The following is a 24573-nucleotide window of genomic DNA, read 5'->3' as shown; positions in this document are numbered from 1 at the left end:
TCCTACATACTTTTTTTCTAAACTTATCTGTAAAAGTCAAAAGTACAATCAGTTTCTTCCTGCATGCAAATTGTGTCTAACTCATTAATCAGAGGTTTAAATTTGCGAATGAGATCATAGCCGCAGAGGATGTTTAGCTGCTTATATTTTGGAGTTGCATGGTCTGTCTCGGCTATGTTTGAAACATTTTAGGAACTACCATTTCAAACTTCAATTTGAAACATTTAAATAACAAGGTGTTCTGAGTATACCTCGTATGTGAAGTTTATTTTGAAAACCTTCAGTAACACCTGTTTAAAGATCAAAAACTGATGTTTGGCCTTTGATAGGGACTTGATAGGAACTTAAAGATAATTGAACTTAGCTACCCATAAACCAAGCAAAAGTTATGAGTTTCTTTAATATGAAAAAGGGATGTAAGATCTTAGCTGCAAGGTAAGGACTGGGTAAAGCAGGAAGCTCAACACCATTCTCCCCTTTGCAGGGGCAACTTCCCAAGCTACCGTGTCTCCACAAGGATATCTCACTACATAAGGAGCCCTGGTGGTGCAACGGTTAAGCTCTCAGCTGCTAAGCGAAAGGATTGAGTTCAAACCCACAGAGCTACTCCGTAGGAGAAAGACCTGGCAACTGCTCCCGTGAGGATTGTTGTTGTTGGTAGGTATCCTGCAGTCGATTCCGACTCATGGCGACCCTGTGCAAAACAGGACAAAACACTGCCCAGTCCTGCATCATCCTCACAATCATTGCTCTGTCTGAGACCGTTGTTGCAGTCACTGTGTCAGTCCATCTCGTTGAGGGTCTTGCTCTTTTTTGCTGATCCTCTACTTTACCAAGCATGATGTCCTTCTCCAGAGACTGATCCCTCCTGATAACACGTCCAAAGTATGTGAGATGAAGTCTCACCATCCTTACTTCTAAAGAGCATTCTAGCTGTACTTCTTCAAAGACAGATTTGTTCGTTCTTCTAGCAGTCCATGGTGTATTAAGTATTCTTTGGCAACAGCATAATTCAGAGGCATCAATCCTTCTCTGGTGTTCCTTATTCATTATCGAGCTTTTGCATGCATATGAGGCTATTGAAAATACCATGGCTTGGGTCAGGCGCACCTTAGTCCTCAAACTGACATCTTTGTTTTTTAACACTTCTAAAGAGGTCTTTCATAGCAGATTTGTCCAATGCAATAGGTCATTTGATTGCTTGAAATCAGCTTCTATGGGCATTGATTGTGGATCGCAGTAAATTGAAATCCTTGACAACTTCCATATTTTCTCTGTTTATCATGATGTTACTTATCGGTCCAGTTGTGAAGATTTTTGTTTTCTTTATGTTGAGGTATAATCTATACTGAAGGTGTAGTCTTTGTTCTTCATCAGTAAGTACTTCAAGTCCTCTTCACTTTTAGCAAGCAAGGTTGTGTCATCTGCATATCACAGTTTATTAATGAGACTTCATCCAATCCTGATGTCACATTCTTCATATAGTCCAGCTTCTCGAATTATTTGCCAGCATACGGATTGAATAAGTATGGTGAAAGGATACAACCCAGACCCATACTTTCTGTGATTATAAACCACACAGTACCCTGTTGTTCTTTTCAACTGATTGCCTCTTGATCAGTGTACAAGTTTCTTATTACAATTAAGTGTTCTGGAATTCCCATTCTTTGCAGCGTTACCCATAATTTGCTATGATCTACACAGGCAAATGCCTTTGCATAGTCAATAAAACAGAGTTAAACATCTTTCTGGTATTCTCTGCTTTCAGCCGAGATCCATCTGACCTCAGCAATGACATCCCTTATTCCACGTCCTCTTCTCAATCCAGCTTGAATTTCTGGAAGTTCCCTGTCAATGTACTGCTGCAACTGTTTTTGAATTATCTTAAGCAAATTTTACTTGCATGTGATATTAGTGATATTATTCGATAATTTCCACATTCTGTTGGATCACCTTTCATTAGAATGGGCGCAAATATGGATCTCTTCCAGTCGATTGGCCAGAGAGCTGACTTCCAAATTTATTGGCATAGGTGAGTGAGCGCTTCCAGAATTTCATCCATATTCTGTCAGTTCCTGGAGCCTTGTTTTTCGCCAGTGCCTTCAGTGCAGCTGGGACTTCTTCCATCCGTACCATCGGTTCTTGATCATATGCTAAGTGTTGAAATGGTTGAATATTCTTTTTAGTACAGTGACTGTGTATTCTTGCCATCTTCTTTTGATGCTTCTTGCATCATTCAATATTTTGCTCATAGAATCCTTCAAGGTTTGAATTTTTTCTTCAGTTCTTTCAGCTTGAGAAATGCTAAGTGTGTTCTTAACTCCAGGTCTTTGCACATTTCATTATAATACTTTACTTTGTCTTCGTGAGCTGCCTTTTGAAATCTTCTGTTCAGCTCTTTTACCTCATCATTTCTTCCATTTGCTTTAGCTACTCTACATTCAAGAGCAAGTTTCAGAGTCTTTCTGACATCCACTTTTATCTTTCCTTTCTTTCCTGTATTTTTAGTGACTTTTTTGCTTTCTTAATTATGACGTCCTTGATGTCATCCCACAACTCATCTGGTCTTTGGTCATTAATGTTCGAGGTCAAATCTATTCTTGCGATGGTCTCAAATTCAGGCAGCATGTACTCAAGGTCATACTTTTACTCTCCTGGACTTGTTATAAGTTTTTTCAGCTTCAACTTGAATTTGCCTACGAGCAGTAGATGGTCTGTTCCACAGTTGGCACCCAGCCTTGTTCTGATTGATGATATTGAGCTTCTCCATCGTCTCTTCCCATAGATGTAGTCAATTTGATTCCTGTGTATCTATCTGGCGAGGTCTATGTGTATAGTCACCGCTTATGTCATTGAAAAGAGGTATTTGCAATGAATAAGTCGTTGGACTTGCAGAATTCTATCATGTGATCTCCGGCGTTGTTTCTATCACCAAGGCCGTGTTTTCTAGCTACCGATTCTTCATTGTTTCCAACTTACACATTCCAATCACCAGTAATTATCAGTGTATCTTGATTACATGTTTGATCAATTTCAGACTGCAGAAGTTGGTAAAAATCGTCAATTTCTTCATCTTTGACATTAGTGGCTACTGAGTAAATTTGAACAATAGTTGTATTAACTGGTCTTCCATGCAAGTGTATGGATATTATCCTATCACTGACAGCATTGTGCTTCAGGATAGATCTTGAAATGTTCTTTTTGAGAATAAATGTGACACCATTCCTCTTCAATTTGTCATTACCTACATAGCAGATCATATGATTATCCTATTCAAAATGGCCAATACAAGTCCAGTTCAGCTCACTAATACCTAGAATTTCGATCTTTTTGTGGTCCATTTAATTTCTGATGACTTCCAGTTTTCCTAGATTCATACTTCGTACATTCCGTGTTCCAATTATCAATGGATGTTTGTAGCCGTTTTTTCTCATTTTAAGTCCTGCCACATCAGCAAACAAAAGTCCCAAAAGCTTTACTCCGTCATATCATTAAGGTCAACTCTACTTTGAGGAGGTAGCTCTTCCCCAGTCATATTTTGACTGCCTTTCAACCTGAGGGGCTCATCTTCGAGTATTATATCAAACAATGTTCCGCTGCTATTCATAAGGTTTTCACTGACCAGTTTTTTTTTAGAAGTAGATCTCCAAGTCCTTCTTTCTTGTCTTTATTAGTCTGGAAGCTCCGCTGAAACCTGTGCATCATGGGTGACTCTGCTGGTATTTGGAATACCAGCGCATAGCTTCCAGCATCACAGCAACATGCAAGCCATCACAGTAGAACAAACTGAGATGAGTGGTGGCCCGTAAAGATTACAGCCTAGAAAACCCTATGGATCAGTTCTACTGTGTCACATGGTGTCACTATGAGTCAAAAATCAACTGGTTGGCACCCAACAACAACGGTGGTATCCCTGCCCAGGGTGAGGATCTCTTCAGCTGGGGATCTAGTCTTGATATTGTTCTGAGACATGTTTAGCTTTTCTAGATACATCCTGGAAACCTTGGTGGCATAGTAGTCAAGAGCTACGGCTGCTAACCAAAAGGTCAGCAGTTCAAATCCACCAGGCTCTCCTCTGAAACCCTATGAGGCAGTTCTACTCTGTCCTGTAGGGTCACTATAAGTCGGAATCGACTCGACGGCAGTGGGTTTTTTTGGGGGGTGGGGCTTAGATACATCTTCGTTTGTTGTCTTAGCACAAATATGTGCAAACAATAAACCAGCTATATCAGAATGTGAGCACGATTTCCATGTGAATATTAACTTCTACTTGTCTCAAAAAGTTGGAATCTATTAGGAGCCCAACACAGCATATTTCTGAATACGTATAGCAATCTGCATAGAATTTGACAATCCCTGGAATCTGATCCTTCCCATTTAGATTAGCCTGAACACTATGTAACAGAAGTTCAAAGAGAAATTTCCAACATAAATCCTCAAAAAGAGTTCAAGCCAGCATTGCTACCTGAGTACAAGAAATGTATACTCCAGGGAAGCTTAGATCTATGTAATCATTCTGGCCCCTGTGCAGACTACTGCAGTCTTTCTTACAGAGTCAGAAGTTCAGAGAGAAGGTCCATAAAATATGAAGGACATTCCAAAGAGTATATATACAGACCAAAACATCGGAACTTCAGTAAATCAGGTCCTTGTGTGTTTGCCAGTGATGCTCAGGAACTGGATCATAATGCCAAAGTCAAGATACATGTAGAATCACAACTGCTCACTTGTGCAAGGGAAATATCAGCCAAGACTGCGATCTGTCACCTGTTAATTAAAACACCCTCCAGTACGTTGATTCACAAGAACCTCTGTGGAGACCGGTGGGCTAACTGCGATATTGCAGTGATCTCAGATCTCATATTATTAGAAGCTATGTATCTCCAGAGGACCATGCAAAATCATTTTAGGAAGAAACTGATATAAAGCACTAGACATTTATATCCAAATCCAGCTTCAGAGAAGTTATCAGATTACCAGAAACTTTTCCTGTGAACATGGAAGTACTCAAAAGGAGATGTAAATGATCCTTGGATCAGCTCGAAGCCCCTGAAAGCTAGATAAATACCACTTTTCCTAAGGGAAAATAGTCAAGAACATAAATTTCTAACCTATCCACGTATTCTGAATAACAACTAAGCTAACATTTTCAAATCACTTCCTTTGTGCCAAATACCGTGTTTAATGCTTTTCCACGTCTCGTTTATGACTCTTAACGACCATATCAGTCATTGCTGTTACTATTCTGAGGGTCAGAGACGTTATGTAAGTTCAAGTTATGCAGCTAGTAAGTATAGCTGAGACTGGAACCCTTGTTTGGATAGCTTTAAAGACTAAGCATTCTTAGACTCTAAGATAAACTTCCTCCCCAAGGTTAACCCAGCTGATACATTATGCTAGTCTTGTTAATATTAAAACCTTGTGGAAAGTCTACGTGTAAACTACATATGTCTAGTGAAAAGACACACAAGTGGCATACTTACCTCATACTGACAGTTCACTCATTATTATTGCTGGGGTAGCAAAACTTAAACTTTACTGAGTTTTTAATCTCATTATCATTAATAATAATGCTGTAGCTCTATTTAAAGAAGAGTATCCATAGTTTTAATTTCTACATTCTCTGGAATTTTCCATTTTGTGAAGATTCTGCATTATATAGCTAAAGAGAAAATTGAAAAGCCTTGAATATCATCTTAGGCTGTTGCATCAGTAGGGATAGAATTTATTCTACCAAATAGAAATTATTTTCTGAGTCAGTTATTTGTAATACATGGATTGATAGATGCTATCATTTATTACACTGCATCCACATTCAGAGCTGTTGGGTTTAAGGAATTTGTAAACAGGAACTTTATCTGATCTAGAGACACAATAGGCATTTCCACTGTATCATTTTTATTGCTACTTAATACAGCTGCAAACATTCAAGTTGGTGGAAAAGAAATTCACTGTTGCACCTATTGTAGGACATTTATTTATATTTTAGGAGAGTACAAGAAATTTCAGGGGATTAGTTGTGGGATTTAAGACCTTTCACTCTGGCACCAGACTTCCAAAGCCACATCAATAATAACTGAAAGTTGTTCATCTCTCTGGGCAGTTTAGTAGCCGACATGAAATCACTTAGTGGTCTGAATTTAACTCCTGAGGGAACTGTCAGGATTGACAGTTGGAACAAAGAGGACAAGAATGGAATGGGACTATTAACTAGGAGTAAGTGAATTTCTCCTCTGGACATGACAATGTTTACCTCTTGTAATTTGGCTTTAAGTGACCCAAGAGCTTTAAAATGGAGACAGATATTTTATTCAGTGGAGACGTATGGAACGGAGTTGTGGGGAGAGGTGTGTAGAGTAGGTTGTCATCCTAATGAATACACAAGAAAAATCATCTTATTATTTCTACATTTCTGGCATCGTATAATGCATAAATTAGAAAAAAATAATGATCCTTTTGCCTTGGTTCTCCATTTTACCTTTCTGAGCTTCGTTGATGTGAACTATGTCATACCATTTATTATTGTACTTTATAATGTAACTTACAGAAGAAGATAAATACAAAGTTATACACTGCTATTTTGTATTTTTCAGAGAAACTCTCGAGTTTGTAGATTGGTGGCAATTTATCTTATACATTCTTAGGAAGAATTATCAGAACTGTCTTTGGGAATTCCTGAGATAGGTTCCTATCTGTCATTGTCTATCTTAATGTAAATCACAGAATAGTTTTAGAAGGTCATGGCTATTCCCCTTAATGTGACATGAATAGGTGTAGTGGTCAAGAGACTTCTTAATGTATAACCCTTGAACACTGTAGTGATTGCTCTCTTCCTTAAATAACTTGAACCACACATCTTGGAAATACTCCAGATCCCAAAGGAAAGGAAAAAAGAGGTAGTATTTTGTCTTAGGCTGGATTCTCTAGAGAAGCAAACCAGCAAAGTGTGTATATATATACACAGAGAGAGAGAGAGATTTATCTCAAGGAAATGGCTTATGTGGTTATAGAAGCCATCAAGTCCCAAGTTCATGAGCCAGGCATCAGCCTGAAGGCTTCTGCTGACTCACATAGCTGCAGGAACTGGTGAACCCAAGATCAGCAGGTAAGATGGCAGACTTCTGGCTCATGGGCTACGGAGGCCGCGAATCTCACAATCAGCAGACAATATGGCAGGCCACTGGCTCAAGTCTCAGGAACTGGAGGTCAGATGATGACAAGCCAGATGCAGGATCCTGAGCAAAAGCCAGAGAGCTTTGACCCAACATCTATATATGTTGGATACAGGCCACACCCCTGTGGAAACTACCTTTATAACTGTCTAATCACATCAGATCACATCAGGTGAGGAGGTGATTGTATCATTTATTACATGACTGCCAAATTACATCATTACATAACCACCAAAGTACATCATAACTGCCTAACCACTGAGAATCATGGCCCAGCCAAGTTGACACATAATCTAACCATCATAAACTCTTTCCTTATTACTGTAAATGAATTAATATTTTATAAGCACTCAGACCAATGGCAGGTATATAAATGCTCTGTGCTTGTTAGATAAGAAGTAATGGTTAAAGAACTGCTATTGAGCATGTTTAATGACTTATAGACAGTCTTTTAAAATTAAAAATATCCCAAATGAAATCCCTTTTAGAAAAATTTACACTAGGTTTTAAAAAAAATTAGTACGTTTGGTCATGTCAGCAAGGAAGAAAGTGGTACTGATTTATCGTTATCCAGGGTTTTTTTAGGTAGGTCTTTGTTTCCACATGAATGTGGTTGACCAGTCATGAAGCACTGTTCCTAATGGATCATGACCTCTGCCAAATGTTTCAGATAGCAATTGGAACAGCAGAGTTCGGTGTGTCCTTGCTGCACATCCCTGTTAGCATAGATGCAGCACCAATCAAAACATCTTCAGTGGCTCAGAGGAGGCTTGATTCTTAGCTGTTCCATTTCCCCTGATTGACCTGTTCCCCTAGTCAAGTAGAAGGAATCTAATTATTGTTGGTTCAATTGTTCTATGTAACTCAAAACAATCTTCTGTCTAGGTCATGTTGACCGGTAGAAAGTTACTTTGGAAGAGTGATTACAGTTGACATCTTAGATAAAATATATGACTAAAGATTTTTTTTCGTAGAGGTGAAAGCTTTTAAAAATATGACATGCAGTCAATTTCCTAGAATTATATCAATTTGACTCACAGTCCAGAGAATATGACTGTCCCTCAGGATAACTCCTTGTATTTAATACTTCAGAGTTGTACCACCGTATGGTTTTATCTCTTCAAATCTTTTTGTTTTTAATTTAAAGTAAATATTTAATTTTCCTTAGCAGTAAAAATGTCATTGGAATCTTTTAAATGGAATTTAATTATTGGGTAAAAAGACAATGCTTATATGATCTCCAGAGCCCTGGTGGTGCCGTGGTTGAGTTATGGCAAGCTACGGCTGCTAACGAAAATGTGGGCAGTTCAAATCCACCAACTGCTCTTTGGAAACCCGATGGGACTGTTCTACTCTGTCCTATAGGGTTGCTATGAGTTGGAATGGACTCCGCACAAATGGATTTGGGTTTTTTTGTTGTTGTTGTTTGTTTATGATTTCTAACAGAATAGATATAACATGAAGTAAAAAATCTTCGGTGGCTCAGAGGACGCTAGATTCTTATTTGTTCCACTTCCCAAGACTCTCAAACCACAGTGGGTAATTACCCTTGGGTGATGTGAACAAAGAAAAAGATTGTACAGATTACTTGTTCCCTACATTATTTTTGACTCCTTGGCCATGGCCCAGCCAGAGTTCTTTTCAGATTGGTCACAATTTCTACATGGATGTGCTTTACCTCCTTGTCTGTCGAGCATGAGCCAAGGTAATCCTCCCTAGAGGCCATATCCCTCTACCAAATAATGATTGGATAACACGTATCCTCACTCTTTGTTTATAAAACTTCAATAATTTCCTAATTCATATTTCCCAAAATAATTTTAAATTTTGCCACAAAGATGTATTAATTATTATTACAAATTTTTAACAAAATTTAACATTTTGATTTACCAGTATCCATTGATTTCCAATCTGGTACTTACAGGAACCAATAAAAAATCATTAACTTTTCATAACTATAGTTGTTTCACTATCTCTCTATCTACCTACCTACCTAGCTGCCATCTATTTATTTACTTTTCAGTCAACTACTGAATTTCAACCTCCAGATGAACAATTCTTATTTCGTAGTAGCTAGTTGTTACCATTGTTGTTAGCTGTTGTTCAGTCCTTTCCAATTCATGGTGACTCCGTATGTGCAGAATAGAACTGCTCCACAGGGTTTTCAAGACTGTGACGTTTCAGAAGCAGATCACCAGACCTGTCTTCCGAGGTGCCTCTGAGTGGGTTTGAACCACCAACATTTCAGCTGGTATTAGAGCACTTAACCATTTGCATCACCCAGGGACTCCTTTAGTAGCTAATGGTACTATTAAAATGTAGTCTCTGCTGCTAAGATATTTTAGCTATCATTATCTACTTTCTAAAAATAAATGTAATTCTCATTTTTCTATAATAATTTTATTCTATTTTGCTTACAATCATTTTATTAAATCTGGATGTTCTACCTTGAGCTCCTGAATGAAATATTATCGTTTAACCCGTTTTTGAAAACTTTGTGTTTTCTATGAGATGCTTATTTAATCTTTTCTTCTTCCCCAAATCTCTCATACAAATCTATCAGTTTTCTGTGAAATTTATCACATCACCTCTATAATCAGTGCATACTTATTAAAAGCAAAATATTTTATATCTTAAAAAATTTTACATACAAAATAGTAGCTAAAAGGAACAATGGAAACTGGCTCTCTTGGTTCCTCTATGGTGCTATTGCCACAACAATGTACTCACTATCTGAGGCACACAGTTTAGGAAAAGTGAAAAGAAGAATTTTATGCGAATGGAATTAATACATTTTCAAAAACATGATAGTATCAAGACGTTTCAGTTTTTCTCTGATGCATATAGTGTGGTAATGGAATTGAAACACTAAGGTAGAAGAACTAGAGAAAGATAAATAATTTTAATAAGGGGTGTTTTTAATATCTTTATAATCAACCATTGAATATTTTTTAATAAACATTGAACACTACCACTATAACACCAATATAGTAAAATAAATCTGCAGATTGAACGAAGTGTGCATTTAACAAAGGGAAACAGAATAATTTTTCTAACATTTTTAGATAATAACAACCTTATCTGGTAATATGCCTGGAGATCTCCAAGCATTAATTTAATTTTCTCTGAGAACAGGGAATTATGCTGCTTCTGTTATTAGGACCAAACTAGCTAAGCTTTTCAAAAAACTTCAACTATTCCTGTAAATCAGAGTATCCATATCTTATGTAGCCTATGGTCTACCCATTCCTCCTGTTCAATTCAATGAATCAGAAAATGCTTTTGAGTGTAATATTTAGGAAAGAGCTGACAGGTGTCAAAATTTCTTTGAGCATACTAAAACAGGCACTATCTTATCCTGCTGGTGGGAGTGGCAAGTGCTCAACTGTTCTGCAAAGTATTTGAGGATTCATAAATACACTTAAGGTTTTTTCCATCCTGTTGGACCCAGGAATTTCAATGTTTGGAATTTAGCATTACTAAATTTGTAAAGTAGCCATCTTAGATATTTTTATGATTTTAAAAAACAGAGAACAAGCTAGGTGCCCATCAAGAAAACAAAGAAAAGAATGGTACAGCGTTATTCTCATGCAACTACTTATGTCCAGCAAGATTATTTTAATAACACCATAAAATTGGATTTCATATAATAAGTATTAACATTTTATATGATCACAACTTTTTTTTTCCCCCAGCCTACAACTCTTTCTATATACTGGAAAAAATGACAAAGGAAAATACACCAGTTTTAACAGTAAATGTCTTCAGGTAGTGATTAAATTTTTTCTTCTTATGTATTATTTCAAATGTATATATTCCCCCAAATCTTTACTTTAAAAAAGCTATATTTGATTCAGTTAAGGAAGTAGTGTGAGGTTTAAGAATTGAATCTTCATCATAATTGTGTTATTTATTTTTGTGAATGATAGAGACTTCATCAAATATACTATGGTGAATTCTCCATGGCAAAGAGACATTGGAAGCTTTTCCATAAGATAATTTTTATAATGCTTAAAAATCTGTTGAAGAATTGTCACTGCTATGGCTGTTTAGAATGACCATTGTCCACTGAAAACTAAAAATCATTGCCCAGTATAGGTTGAACACAAACTGATGATTCTGAAGGGGAGGAGTCACAGTTCATTGCCTACAAATTAGAATCCAGTAATGAGCCAAATGCATGTTTAGGATAATTTGTTAAAAATAGTAATGTATTTTATAGAATAAAGAAAACTGAGACAAGATTAATAACATTTAACAAAGGACATAAGTTACATCTTTCTAAATTGCAGATAACTTTCTGAAGAATAACTTCAGACTCTTTTATTGGCATAATTTTGGTTTATTTTGTCCAAGAAGAGATGTTGAAATACATCTGTTAATTTCAGTGCAGATTTTCTCTTTTCCTAGTGATGAATCTAAGTAATTTTTTACCAGTTTGTTTAATGAAAGCATTCAAGTACATGTAGATGAGTTAAAAATATTGGGAAAACAACGGCTCTCCTGTGCATGCTGAAAAATGGTTAATTGCATGCCCTTTGAATTCTTACAATATCTTTAAACTCAAATATCAGTTCATTCAAGAAGTTTTCTCAACTGGGTATGATCTCTCCCTCTCTCTCTCTGGCTTCAGGAATTATAACTTCAGTTTGTATATCTTGCAATACTTTTCATGTTTTACCTTATATTATAAACCAAAGCCAAATCAAACCTCTCTGCCATCGAGTCAATTCCAACTCATAGCAACCCTACAAGACAGAGTAGAACTGTCCCACTTGGTTTCCAAGGAGTGGCTGGTGGATTCAAACTGCTGCCCTTATTATTTGAGTACTAGCTCTCGATTTTAGCCCATGATAACTGTTAGGGCACTATCCCTTCTTTCTTATTTATCTTTGTATCTCTTTAATCTTTTCCATGGTTCTTGAATACAGTGTGTATTAGTAACATAGTGTATATTAATATTGTTGGATGACTTTCTTGAATATCTGGGGTAGGTTTTTTATTGTTCATTCTTTTCTCAATTAGTGTCTGAATGAGTCTAAAATTTAGATTGAAAATACAGGATGAGTAACTCAAGAGAAGGACAAATTTTACTGTCTTTTAACTTTGTCTGCTCTAAAAATGTTCATTCTAAGCGTATTTTAGGGCTGCATTTAATTCATCATTAATATATTCTTTTTAGATTTATTCTAAACACAGTCTGTATGATTTTACAGACCATTATCTTTTGTCTGGTTTGTTTAGATTGAAAGAGTCTTATCTTTTCATTTAGTTCTCATATGATAACTACTTGAATTTTTATTTTCTCTTCATCTGAAATCTATCTAATGCCATCATATTTTTCTTAAGGTTCAGGGACCTAAACATACTCATTCTCTAGGTTTGAATGAAATATAAATAGCCAAATTATTTCCGATTTCTTTTACTCTGCATTTTGATAAAGCCAGAGCCCTGCTGGCCTTTTTGAGTGGAGCACTCTTTGAATAATTGCCTTAATTTTAGTTAAGTAAAATAGAGATTCAGTTTCGCAGTCACACTAGCCACACTTCTAAGTGCTCAGAAGTCATATGTGGTTAGTTGGTACCTTTTTTGGACAGTGCAGATACAGAATATTACCATCATCACAGAATGTTCTCTTGGTCAGTGGTGCTTTACAGTTTTTATACAGAAGCATTTGTAGACAGACACTTTAGCCTAACTCCATCCAAACTTCTAAATTAAAGACAATGAGACAAGTTCTAGGGTTAGTTTCAGATTTACTGAAAAAATTAATATTTCACTTGTCATCTGTTTTATAGTTAGATTATTTCCTTGACTATAGTTCCCCATTTTTTCTTATAATATAGATATTTTTCCAATATCTGAGAGTTAACTGATTTTTCTTTATATTGCTGGTTTTCAGTAATTTGATTATGATGTGTCTTGGTGTGGTTTTCTTTGCGTTCATCCTGCTTGAGGTTCAATGTGGAATTATAATTTTCATGACACTTGAAAGATACTTGGCTTTGTCTTTAAATATTTTGCTGTTGCTCATCTGACGAGGGGCTGTGAATGCTCCCACGCTGAGGAACCAACATCAGGCAGCAGTCAGCACACCCCTAGTCCACCACCAGCCATCTCGCCACACCAGTGTACAGTGAAGTGGGCTTGCCCTGCCTGATGCTGCCCTGCCGACCCGAATAAGGTAGTGAGAGCTCTTGTGCCCATGAACAAGCAAGCAGCAAAGCATGCCCAGCCCCTGCACTCTGATACATCAAAACAAAACAAAGAACAGGATGAAACAAATGAACATAGTATCTTAATGTCTCAGAGACAGCAGACAGTATCAAAACATAAAAAAGCAGAACAAGAGGGCTTCAACAAGTGACCAAAACAAAGAATCAGATAACTTCCCGGTAGAAGAAAAGGCAGTGACACTACCTGATACGGAATTGGAATGATTAATATTTAGGGCTCTACAAAAGATTAGAAAAGAGATCAAGGAAAACACAGGCAAACCAAGGGAAAAAATAGACCAAATCATGAAAAACACAGACAAAACAAACAAAAACATAGCTAAAATCAAGGAAAACAGGCAAAGCAACAGAAGAATTCAGGAAAATAATTCAAGAACAAAATGTCAGAATAAAAAAAAAAAAAGGAAATCACACAAAGACAGCAACTAGAAACCCAAAAGATGAACAACAAAATTTCAGAAATGGACAAACTCAATAGAGGTTTTAGGAGCAAATTCAGAAAAAAAAATGGAAAATGGAAAAAGAAAAATCCATGAACACTACTTTGTTTGAGAAAGACCAGAGAAAATAATGAAGAAAACCTAAGAATTATGTGGGACAAAATCAAGAGCAAAAATTTGTGAGTGATTGGAATTCCAGAACAGGGAGAGAAAATGGTAAACAGAGAATATCGTTGGTGATTTGCTGGCAGAAAATTTCCCGAATATCATGAAAGATGAAAAGCTGACCATCTAAGAATCTCAGTGAACCCCATATAAGATAAATCCCAAAAAAGTCAATAGACATATCATAATCACACTTGAAAAATCAAAGACAAAGTATCCTGAGAGCAGCCTGAGAAAAATGAAAAGTCACATACAAAGGGGAAACAAAACTAAGCTCTGATTACTCGGCAGAAACCACGCAGGCAAGAAGGCAGTGGGCTGACATATATATAAAACCTTGACAGAAGAAAAAAAAAATTTTCCAATCAAGAATAATATATCCTGCAAAACTATCTCTCAAAAAATACGATGACAAAATCAGGACATTTCCAGATAAACATAAATTAAGGGAATTCATAAAAACCAAACAAACATACAAGAAATATTAAAGGGAGTCCTTTAGTTAGAGAACCAACAACAGAACAGTATCAGCCAGATACCAACCTTAGGAAGGAAATCCCAATAATAAAACAAAGCTAAAAGACTTAAAACAGGGAACCAGAGATGTCAATCTGTAAATGACGACAGTGTCAAAACAGTAAAAGGGGACTAGAGTCAGAAACGACTCAGTGACGATGGGTTGATTTTTTTAATATGGTGTAGACATAGAACTTTCAAATGAAGAAGTCCAGGTGATATCAAATAATAAAAGACTGGTTCAAACTTAGGATGATATGGGTAAATTTCCAGATAACCACAAAGAAAGCTGGCAAATTCACTCATCAAAATAAAAATGAAGAAAATCATAAAGACTCAGTAAACGTAAATCTACGTTAATGAAAGAAATGAAAAGAAAATCCATAAACAAAAGGAACTCAACATAGGAAAGTAAGAGGAACAAAGAAAACATTAGCACCACAAAAAAAAAAAAAAAAAAAAGCAGAGCAATATGACAGCAATAATCTCATATCTATCAATAATCACACTGAACATAAAAGGCTTAAATGCACCTGTAAAGAGACAGAGAGTGGCAGAATGAATTAAAAAAAAAAAAAAAGATCTGTCAATATCCTTTCTGTAAGAGACAAACCGTAAACACAAAGAGATAAATATATTAAAAATAAAAGGATAGAAAAAATATATCAAGCAAACAGTAACCCAAAAAGAGCAAGAGTGGCAGCACTAATCTCAGATAAAATAGAATTTAAAACAAAATCCACCGTAAAAGACTAGAAAGAACATTATATAATGATTAAAGTGACAATCCACCAAGAACACCTAACCTTATTAAATATCTACACACCCAACAAGAGGGTTCCAAAATACTTAAAACAAACTCTATCAACACTGAAAAGAGTGATAGACACTTCCATAATAGCAGGAGACTTCAACACACCACTGTCAGTAAAGGACAGAATATCTAGAAAGAAACTCAACAAAGATACAAAGATCTAAAGGCCAAAATCAACCAACTTAACCTCATAGACATATATAGAACACTCCACCCAACAGCAGAAAAGTATACATTCTTTTCCAACACACATGGAACATTTTTTAGAGTAAACCACATTTTAGGCCACAAAGCAACCCTCAATAAGATCCAAAAACATTGAAATAATACAAAGTATTCTCTTTGATCACAGTGCCATAAAAGTTGAAATCAATAACAAGGAAGAGCAAGGAAAAAAAATCAAATACATGGAAACTGACTGACACCCTGCTTAAAAACAACTGGGTAATAGAAGAAATCAAATAGGGAATCAAAAAATTCCTAGAATCAAATGATAATGAAAATACATCATACCAAAACTTTTGGGACTCAGCGAAGGCGGTGCTCAGAGATCAGTTTATAGCCATAAAGACACACAGCAAAAAAGAATGGGCCAAAATCAACATGTTAGCCCTACAGCTCAAACAAATAGAAAGAGAACAGCAAAAGAAGCCCACAGGCACCAGAAGAAATGAAATAATAAAGATTAGAGCAGAAATAAATGAAATAGAGAACAGAGAAACAATAGAAAGAATCAACAAGACCAAAAGTTGTTTCTTTGAAAAGATCAACAAAATTGACAAACCATTGACCAAACTGACAAAAGAAAAACAGGAGAGGAAGCAAATAACCCAAATAAGAAATTTGATGGGGGACATTACAGAAGAACCAACTGAGATAAAAAGGATCATAACAGAATACTATGAAAAATATCTAGAAACGCACTACCTACCTAAACTAACACAAAATGAGATAGAAAATTCAAACGGACCCATAACAAGAGAAGAGATAGAAGAAGTAATAAAAAAACAAACAAAACATAAAAAACTCCCAACCCCCCAAAAAAGCGTTGGTCTGGACAACTTCACTCGATAATTCTATCAAACATTCAAAGAAGAGCTCATACCACTACTGCTATTCAAAGCATAGGAAAGGAAGAAATCCCCCCGAATTCATTCTGTGAAGCCAGCATAACCCTGATACCAAATCCAGGGAAAGACACCACAAAAAAAGAAAACTACAGACAAATATCTCTCATGAATATGGATGCAAAAATTCTCAACGAAATTCTAGCCAATAGAACTCAGCATCGTATAAAAAAATTAATACACCATGACCAAGTGGGATTCATACCAGGTATGCAAGGATGGTTCAGCATTGGAAAATTGGTCAACATAAACCACCACATAAATAAAAGAAATGAAAAGAATCACATGATCATCTCAATTGATGCAGAGAAGGCATTTGAAAAAGTCCAACACTAATTCCTGATAAAAACTCTCAGTAAAATAGGAATAGAAGGGAAATTCGCCAACATAATAAAGGGCATCTGTACAAAACCGACAGCCAACATCATTCTCAATGGAGAGAGGCTGAAAGCATTCCCCCTGAGCACAGGAACAAGGCAAGGATGTAGTTTATCACCACTCCTATTTTAACATTGTGTTGGAAATCCTAGGTAGAACAATAAGGCAGGAAAAAAAATAAAGGTCATCCAAGTTGGAAAGGAAGAAGTAGAATTATTCCTATTCACAGATGATATAATCCTATACATAAAAAAAAAAAAAAAAACCATTGCCATCGAGTTGATTGCAACTGATAGTAACCCTATAGGACAGAGTAGAACTTTCCCATAGGGTTTCCAAGGAGCGCGTGGTGGATTTGAACTGCCGACCTTTTGGTTAGCAGCCAAATTCTTAACCACTATGCCACCAGGGTTTCCAGATGCTATACATAGAGAACCCCAAAGATTCTACAAGAAAACTATTGGAAATAATAGAAAGATTTAGCAGAGTAGCAGGATACAAGATCAACATACAAAAATCAATTGGATTCCTATACACCAACAAAGAGAACTTCAAAAAGAAAATCGGGAAAACAATACCATATATGATAGCCCCTAAAAAAGATAAAACACTTAGGAATAAAGCTAACCAGGGACATAGAAGACCTATACAAAGAAACTAGAAAACACTATTGCAAGAAACCAAGAGGGCTACATAAATGGAAAAACATACCATACTCATGGATAAGAAGACTCAACATAGTGAAAATGTCAGTCCTACCCAAAGTGATCTACAGATATAACCCAATCCTGATCCAGATACCAACAGCGTTCTTTAATGAGATGGAAAGACTAATCACCAACTTCATACAGAAAGGAAAGAGGCCCCAGATAAAGCATTATTGAAGAAAAAGAACGAAGTAGGAGACCTCCCACTTCTTGATCAGAGAACCTACTACACAGCCATGTAGTCAGAACAGCCTGGTACTGGTGCAATGACAGACACATAGACCAATGGACCAGAATGAGAACCCAGACATAAATCCATCCATTTATGGTCAGCTGCTCTTTGACAAAGGACCAAAGTCCATTAAATGGGGAAAAGACAGTCTCTTTAACAAATGGTGCTGGCAAAACTGGATATCCATCTGTAAAAAAATAAAACAGGACCCATACCTCACACCAGACACAAAAACCAACTCAAAATGGATCAAAGACATAAATATGAAAACCTAAAATGATAAAGATCATGGAAGAACATTTAGGGACAACACTAGGGGAACTCATACATGGCATAAATACAAACCCCAACTAACAATGCACAAACACTGGAAGATCAACTTGATAACTGGGAGCTCATAAAAATCAAACACTTACGCTCATCAAAAGACTTCACCAAAGGAATGAAAAGAGAACCTACATACAGGGAACAAATTTTGGCTATGGCATATCTGACAAGGGTCTAGTCTCTAAAGTCTATAAAGTACTTCAGCACCTCAACAACAATAAGACAGATAATCCAGTTAGAAAACGGGCAAAGGATATGAACAGATACTTCACCAAAGAAGACATTCAGGCAGCTAACAGACACATAAGGAAATGTTTGCCATCATTAGCCATTAGAGAAATGCAAATCAAAACCACAATGAGATGCCATCTCACCTCGACAGTACTGGCACTAATAAAAGAAACAGAAAATACCAAATTTGGAGAGGTTGCAGGGAGATTGGAACCCTTAGGCACTTTTGGTGGGAATGTAAAATTGTACAACCACTATAGAAAACAATATGACACCTCCTTAGAAAGCTAGAAATAGAAATACCACACAATCCAGCAGTGCCACTCCTAGGAATATATCCTAGAGAAACAAGAGAGGTCACATGAATAGACATAAGCACAACCATGTTTATTGCAGCATTATCCACAATAGAAAAAAGATGGAAACAACCTAAGTGCCTGTCAACAGATGAATGGATAAACAAATTATGGTACATACACACAATGGAATACTACGCAAAAATAAAGAACGATGAATCTGCGAATCATCCCATGACATGGATCAATCTGGAGGGCATTATGCTGAGTGAAATAAGTCGATCACAAAAGGACAAATAATTGTGTGAGACCACTATTATAAAAACTCAAGGAAAGGTTCACACACAGAATAAAACCGTCTTTGTTTCCTAGGAAGGGGAAGGGTAGGGAGGGTTATTCACTAACTAGATAGCAGACAAGTGTTAACTTTGGTAAAGCGAAAGACAACACACAATACGGGAAGTCAGCACAGCTTGACCAAGGCAAAGTCATGGAAGCTTCCTAGACCCATCCCAACACTTTGAGGGTCCGAGTTACTGGGACTGAGGGCTGGGGACCATGGTCTTGGCATAAAATACTTCATAAAGAGAATCTTCTACATACCACTTGCTAGTGGCTTACCAGTGGCCATCTAAGATGCATCTATTTTTCCCATCCTGTTCAGAGCAAAGGAGAATGAAGAAAATCAAAGACACAAGGGAAATATTAGTCCAAAATGACTAGTGGACCACATGAGCCACATCACAGTCTCCACTAGCCTGAGCCCAGAATAACTAGATGGTGCCCAGCTACCACCACCGATGGCTCTGACAGGGATCACAATAGAGATCCGGGACAGAGCGGGATAGAAATGTAGAACAAAATTCAAATTCACAAAAAAGATCAGACTTGCTGATCTGACAGAGACTGGAGGATCCTCTAAGATTATGGCCCCCAGACACCTTGCTTACTCAGAACTGAATCTGCTCCTGAAGTCCACCTTTGAGCCAAAGATTAGACAGGCCTGTGAAACAAACAATACCACGTAGTTTGATCAAGTATACAGAGGTAAGCGGGCAACACCCGAGAGGACAGGAAGGGACAGGAAGACTGGACAAATGGACACGTGGAATCCCAGGTGGAAAAGGGGAGAGTGCTGACACATTGCGGGGACTGCAACCAGTATCATAAAACAATTTGTGTACAATTTATAATTTTTCTAATGAGAAACTAATTTGGGCTATAAAGTTTCACCTAAAGCACAATAAGAAAAGAAAACAAGGAAAAAGAAAGAAATGTTGGGCTTTGGTCTAACAGGGAGTTAGGCTGATTTTAGCTTGATCATCTGGAGGCTTGTTTTTAAGTTTTTCTAGTGTGGTTCCAGAGTATCTTTTACTTTAGGGATAGTTTATACCCATTACTATGATCTGGCCCTTCTAATGTCAAAACTTAATGGTCCAGGCAGTCAATTTGGACTCTCCACTGTTGTGGTAGGAACTTGAATGAATCTTGCTCTTTATGACTCTAGAAATCATTCAGCTCACAGCTTTCCAATGACTTTTCGACCAGCCTCATGGATTTCCATCCTTTGCATTCATGTCTTAGGATTCAGCATAGATTCAAGGTACCCCTAAGTGGACTTCTGGAATGCTCTTCCTGCATAGCTCCCTTCTCTGTGGAACTCTGCCTCACAAACTCCAGCCTCTTCAGACTCCCTAAACCCTGACCCTGTCTCCTTACCACAACAAGAAGACAGTCTCTGCTCGCAATAGCCCCCCGTTCCATGACCTAGAATGTGCTTTCTTTGCAAAAAGATGGGGTGATCCTAGACTTTACCCTCTTTATTTCTTTTCTCTCAGATGTCATAATTCTGTACTGTCTGTGATTTAATGTCTGAAAAACAGTTATTTCATACATTTGTCTAGGTTTCCAGTTGTTTAAGTCAGGAGGGGGATCTCGGTCTCTGTTATTCGGTCTTGGCTGGATATTTAACTGATTGAATATTTGTGTAAGAGAAAAGCACAACTTAAAAATTACACTATGATTTCAGACTTAATTGTCAGAGAATTTTGAAATGATCATGTACAACCCTACAGTAAAAGACCTCTTCCATTATTACAAACACTGGAAGAAACTGGAAAGTCAGACTTTATGAGATACAATAGATAGATAATTATCTTTAGGGTAATGGAAAGTCATTAAGAGTCCCTGTGTGAGGCAAATGGTTCAACTTCTTGGCTGCTAACCAAAAGGCTGGAGGTTCAAGTCCACACACAGGCTCCTAGGAAGAAAGGCCTGGTGATCTACTTCCAAGAAAGTAGCCATTGAAAACCCTCTGGAGCACAGTGCTACTGTGACACATGTGGGTTGCCATGAGTTGGAGTCGAATCGACAGCAAATGATTTTTAAGAGTCATTAGGTAGAACTACACAGTTGGCAATTTAGAGCCACAGATAAGGAATTCATCCACAGAAAGTTAAGAGATGGAGTCAGAGATGGCATGTTGACATTTATGGTGGGAATTCAGACTTCAGCTGTTCCTTAATATTAAATTTGACTCAGAGCTGCTGTCAAAGACAGACTACTGGGATCTGTAAACCATGATTTTGACCTAATCTAACAATTCTTGTGTTTGCATTTTAACCAATGTATCACTACCCAGGAAATAAAATACCAACCATAAGGGTTGTTTATCCTTGAAATTAACTGTATGATATTTCCAACAATATTCTTCATATAAGAGCAAAAAGAAAATAATGTGATTTCTACAGATTTTATTATTGATGTTAGCCTGGACTATGAGAAAGGTGGTCATCAGTCCATTCCAAAGAGCCAAAAAATGCATCTTTAGTTTATTTTTCCCCTTAGTGTGATTAAACGACACTAGATTATATGCAGAAGCTACGCTTTGACTTTAAAATCTTTACCTTGATTTTTCTTATCTCAACTGATTCTTAGAACATTTATTTTGAAGTATGCAATAGTTCAAATTGCAATATTAAAAAAAAAAAAAAGCCTTTCTTTCTTCCAACCTGGCTTGAATAATTCATCAAGAAACCACTAAAATGTGGCTAAACCTTGTTTTTAATGATGTCGTATTCTTAAATTTTATCTGAGTAACTAAATGTTTAAGAAATTGACCTTCATTATAATGATGTATATGTAATGTTGAGTGTCTAAAATTAAGTAAAGTTTCAGTAATCCCAGAAGTAATAATGAACAGCTTAACTTGAAACATTCTTATGTTACTTTATTGCTCTTGATTTCAGGAGTACCTGGTTTAAGTACGTAATGAGTACGTTTTCCAGCATATCCAATTTACATGTCTTCAAGACTTTTACCTCTTTAATGTGTAATTTAGAAGTGGCATTTAAAACGGTTTTTTAAAAAGTCAGATACACTTATTAATTATTTTTAAAGCTATAAGATTTTAGGGAAGAGTCTTCAGTTAAAAATGTATTTGTTGCTGGCAAAGTCCATCAATTAACCAATATTCATCCATCATCACCAGGGTCAAAGATTGTGCCCTTGTGAGATTTTACTTTCAGCGTATCATGCCTTTGACTTATTAGATACTTTCGAAGGTGATGCCTGGCAGTAATAAGTGCTTAATAAATACTGGTTGAAAGAATGAATTTTAAGACCTTGAAAAAAATAAACCTGTAAGTGCTGAAGTACTTAGAAATAAAAGTTGCGCTGTGTTTAATAAGGTGCAATTAAAGAATCAGCCAAGCTCAGAAACTGCTTTTTGGAAGTATTGGCAGTCCTTAGTCAACACAGGAGTCCTTAGTTAAATGGACAAAAAATGAGGTTGAGAATAGAAATTTCGGCACAGATACACAGTCTACCAATTTGCTGATCACTGGTGAACGCTAGCTACATATGCTTTTTTGAAACTAACATGCACTGTTGGTTCAGTTAGAGAGCATACGGAATTAAATCTGGTTAAATCCCTCATTTAATTTCACAGTCATGTTTTTCTTATGTTAAATTTTCTAATTGATATTCTGATTTTTAATTCTTTTTTCTCTTTCACAGCACTTAATGGAATGAGTTGTTAGTTTCTAATAGAAAGGTTCTGATAATGAAAGAGCCAGTATGTCTACTTATTATAGAAAGTATAAAAATAAAAATGCATGTACTTAAATGTAATTGGAGGTTATATTACTGTATTCATATATCTTTTGACCCTGACAAACTGAATATTTTTTCATTGATATCATGAGGTGACTTTTTTCTTGAGCTTGCTTCTGCAAAATGGTCTTGAAAACAAACACAATTACAAAATGTTTAATTGCTACACAGGACTGAGTTTTGGATAAATAAATCAGAAATTTACTTAAAACTATATGTTAAGTTGTTACGATTATTTCTCTACTGCATTTAACAGCACAATATTCACCTTTTATATTAATAAATTTTCCTCTCACGAAAATCATTAATACTTAAGGATTTGAGGTTACCTGAACTGAGTGCACCATTGAAAGACTGTTAAAAGCCAGTGATATTTATTCAGTCTAATTATTTATTTTTTGACTGTTTGTTTGTGTTTAAGGGTTAAAACGAGGTGAGCCAACCATGACTGGCAAAACACAGACCAGCAACGTCACCAATAAGAACGACCCCAAGTCCATCAACTCTCGTGTTTTCATCGGCAACCTAAATACAGCCATTGTCAAGAAAGTTGACATTGAAGCCATTTTCTCAAAGTATGGAAAAATCGTTGGATGCTCAGTGCACAAAGGTTATGCATTTGTACAGTACATGAGTGAACGACACGCCAGAGCTGCAGTTGCTGGAGAAAATGCCAGGATCATAGCAGGCCAACCACTTGGTAAGTCATGCTCGGCTCCAGATTTCATGGCCGTATTCTAATCTCTGCCCGTATCTGGATTTGGTCTTATTGTTTCAAAACCAGCGCTACCCTAATATCTATCTCTCTCTCTTCTTTAACAATTATAGTGCTGCATCTTTATAATTTATATTATTTTCTTGTTCTCATATTGTTTCACATACAGATGTTTTATTTTCTCTACAAATTTATAAATTTGAGATCAAAGCTGCTTTGTAATACTTTATTGCCTCTACCAGTTCTGTCAGGCAAATACAATACATCACGTTTCACTTTATTCGACTTGAAATGATGTTTATATTCCAAAAAACGTTATGCTAAGCAAAAAAATAACTTTTGCTTATTATACTTACAGCATTTGTTCTGAGGAGTGAATGTGTGTATTTTTCTCATTTTCTGTTCTTAGTGTTTTCGGGGTAGGCTGTAGGAAACAGCAAAAGGAAGTAAATTGTGAGAACTGGAGAAGGAATATAACCCACTCTTTCTTATCTAATTGGGAAGCTTATATATTGTGCCTGTTCAGTCAGATGCCATAATCATATTTGTGCCTAATGACCAAGGAGTCATATAGAATTTTCAGTCAAAGAAGAATATAGTCTGAAGTAAAATGAAAAGCCTGGGAGCAAATATTCTGTATGTAACATATAGACCAAAAAAATAAATAATTATACAATCGTTCAGATGTTTTTCAAATGAGGAAAAAATATCCTGTCTCGACTCATATATCAAACTGATTATTCAACATCTTTTCTTGGATATCCAATAGGAATCTCAGCTTCATATGCCCAAAAGAAAACTTTTGATTTTCCTGACGGTCAAACTGCTTCTCCTCTAGGCTTCTGCATCACAGTAAACGGAACCTTTGTTTATCCAGTTTTTCTCACAAAATCTAGGTGTCAATCTTGCTTCTTCTCTTCTGCCACGCCCTAAGTCTTCATGAAGTTATCTATCCCACACCCAACCACCTTTCAACTCTGTGCCAATTGTCCTCTTGTACAGACCACTGAAATAACCTTAACTTGCCTGCCTCTTTCTGCTCTTGACATGGTATCTTTTTAAAACCTGCTTTTAACCTTCAATGCCTTTCCATCTCATCCAGAA

At 36.5% G+C, this 24573-nt stretch overlaps 1 protein-coding gene across 13 annotated transcripts in view; it reads left to right on the top strand.

Moving 5' to 3' along the window:
* RALYL (RALY RNA binding protein like) overlaps positions 1-24573 on the top strand; it is an 800360-nt gene that overhangs the window by 350241 nt on the left and 425546 nt on the right. For 12 of the 13 annotated variants that reach the window (XM_023740284.1, XM_023740287.1, XM_023740279.1 and 9 more), the window contains one exon: positions 23176-23454. The exons of the other annotated variant lie outside the window; for it this stretch is intronic. In XM_023740284.1, the coding sequence (XP_023596052.1) occupies positions 23199-23454 (256 nt within the window). In that variant the 5' untranslated portion in view covers positions 23176-23198. The remainder of the gene's footprint in view (positions 1-23175; positions 23455-24573) is intronic. 13 annotated transcript variants of the gene reach the window in all.

The sequence above is a fragment of the Trichechus manatus genome, unplaced genomic scaffold, assembly GCF_000243295.1.
Source record: "Trichechus manatus latirostris isolate Lorelei unplaced genomic scaffold, TriManLat1.0 scaffold00152, whole genome shotgun sequence".
Lineage (NCBI taxonomy): Eukaryota > Metazoa > Chordata > Mammalia > Sirenia > Trichechidae > Trichechus > Trichechus manatus.
The sequence above is the reverse complement of the archived record's forward strand: the minus strand, read 5'-3'. Positions and strand labels throughout refer to the sequence as shown.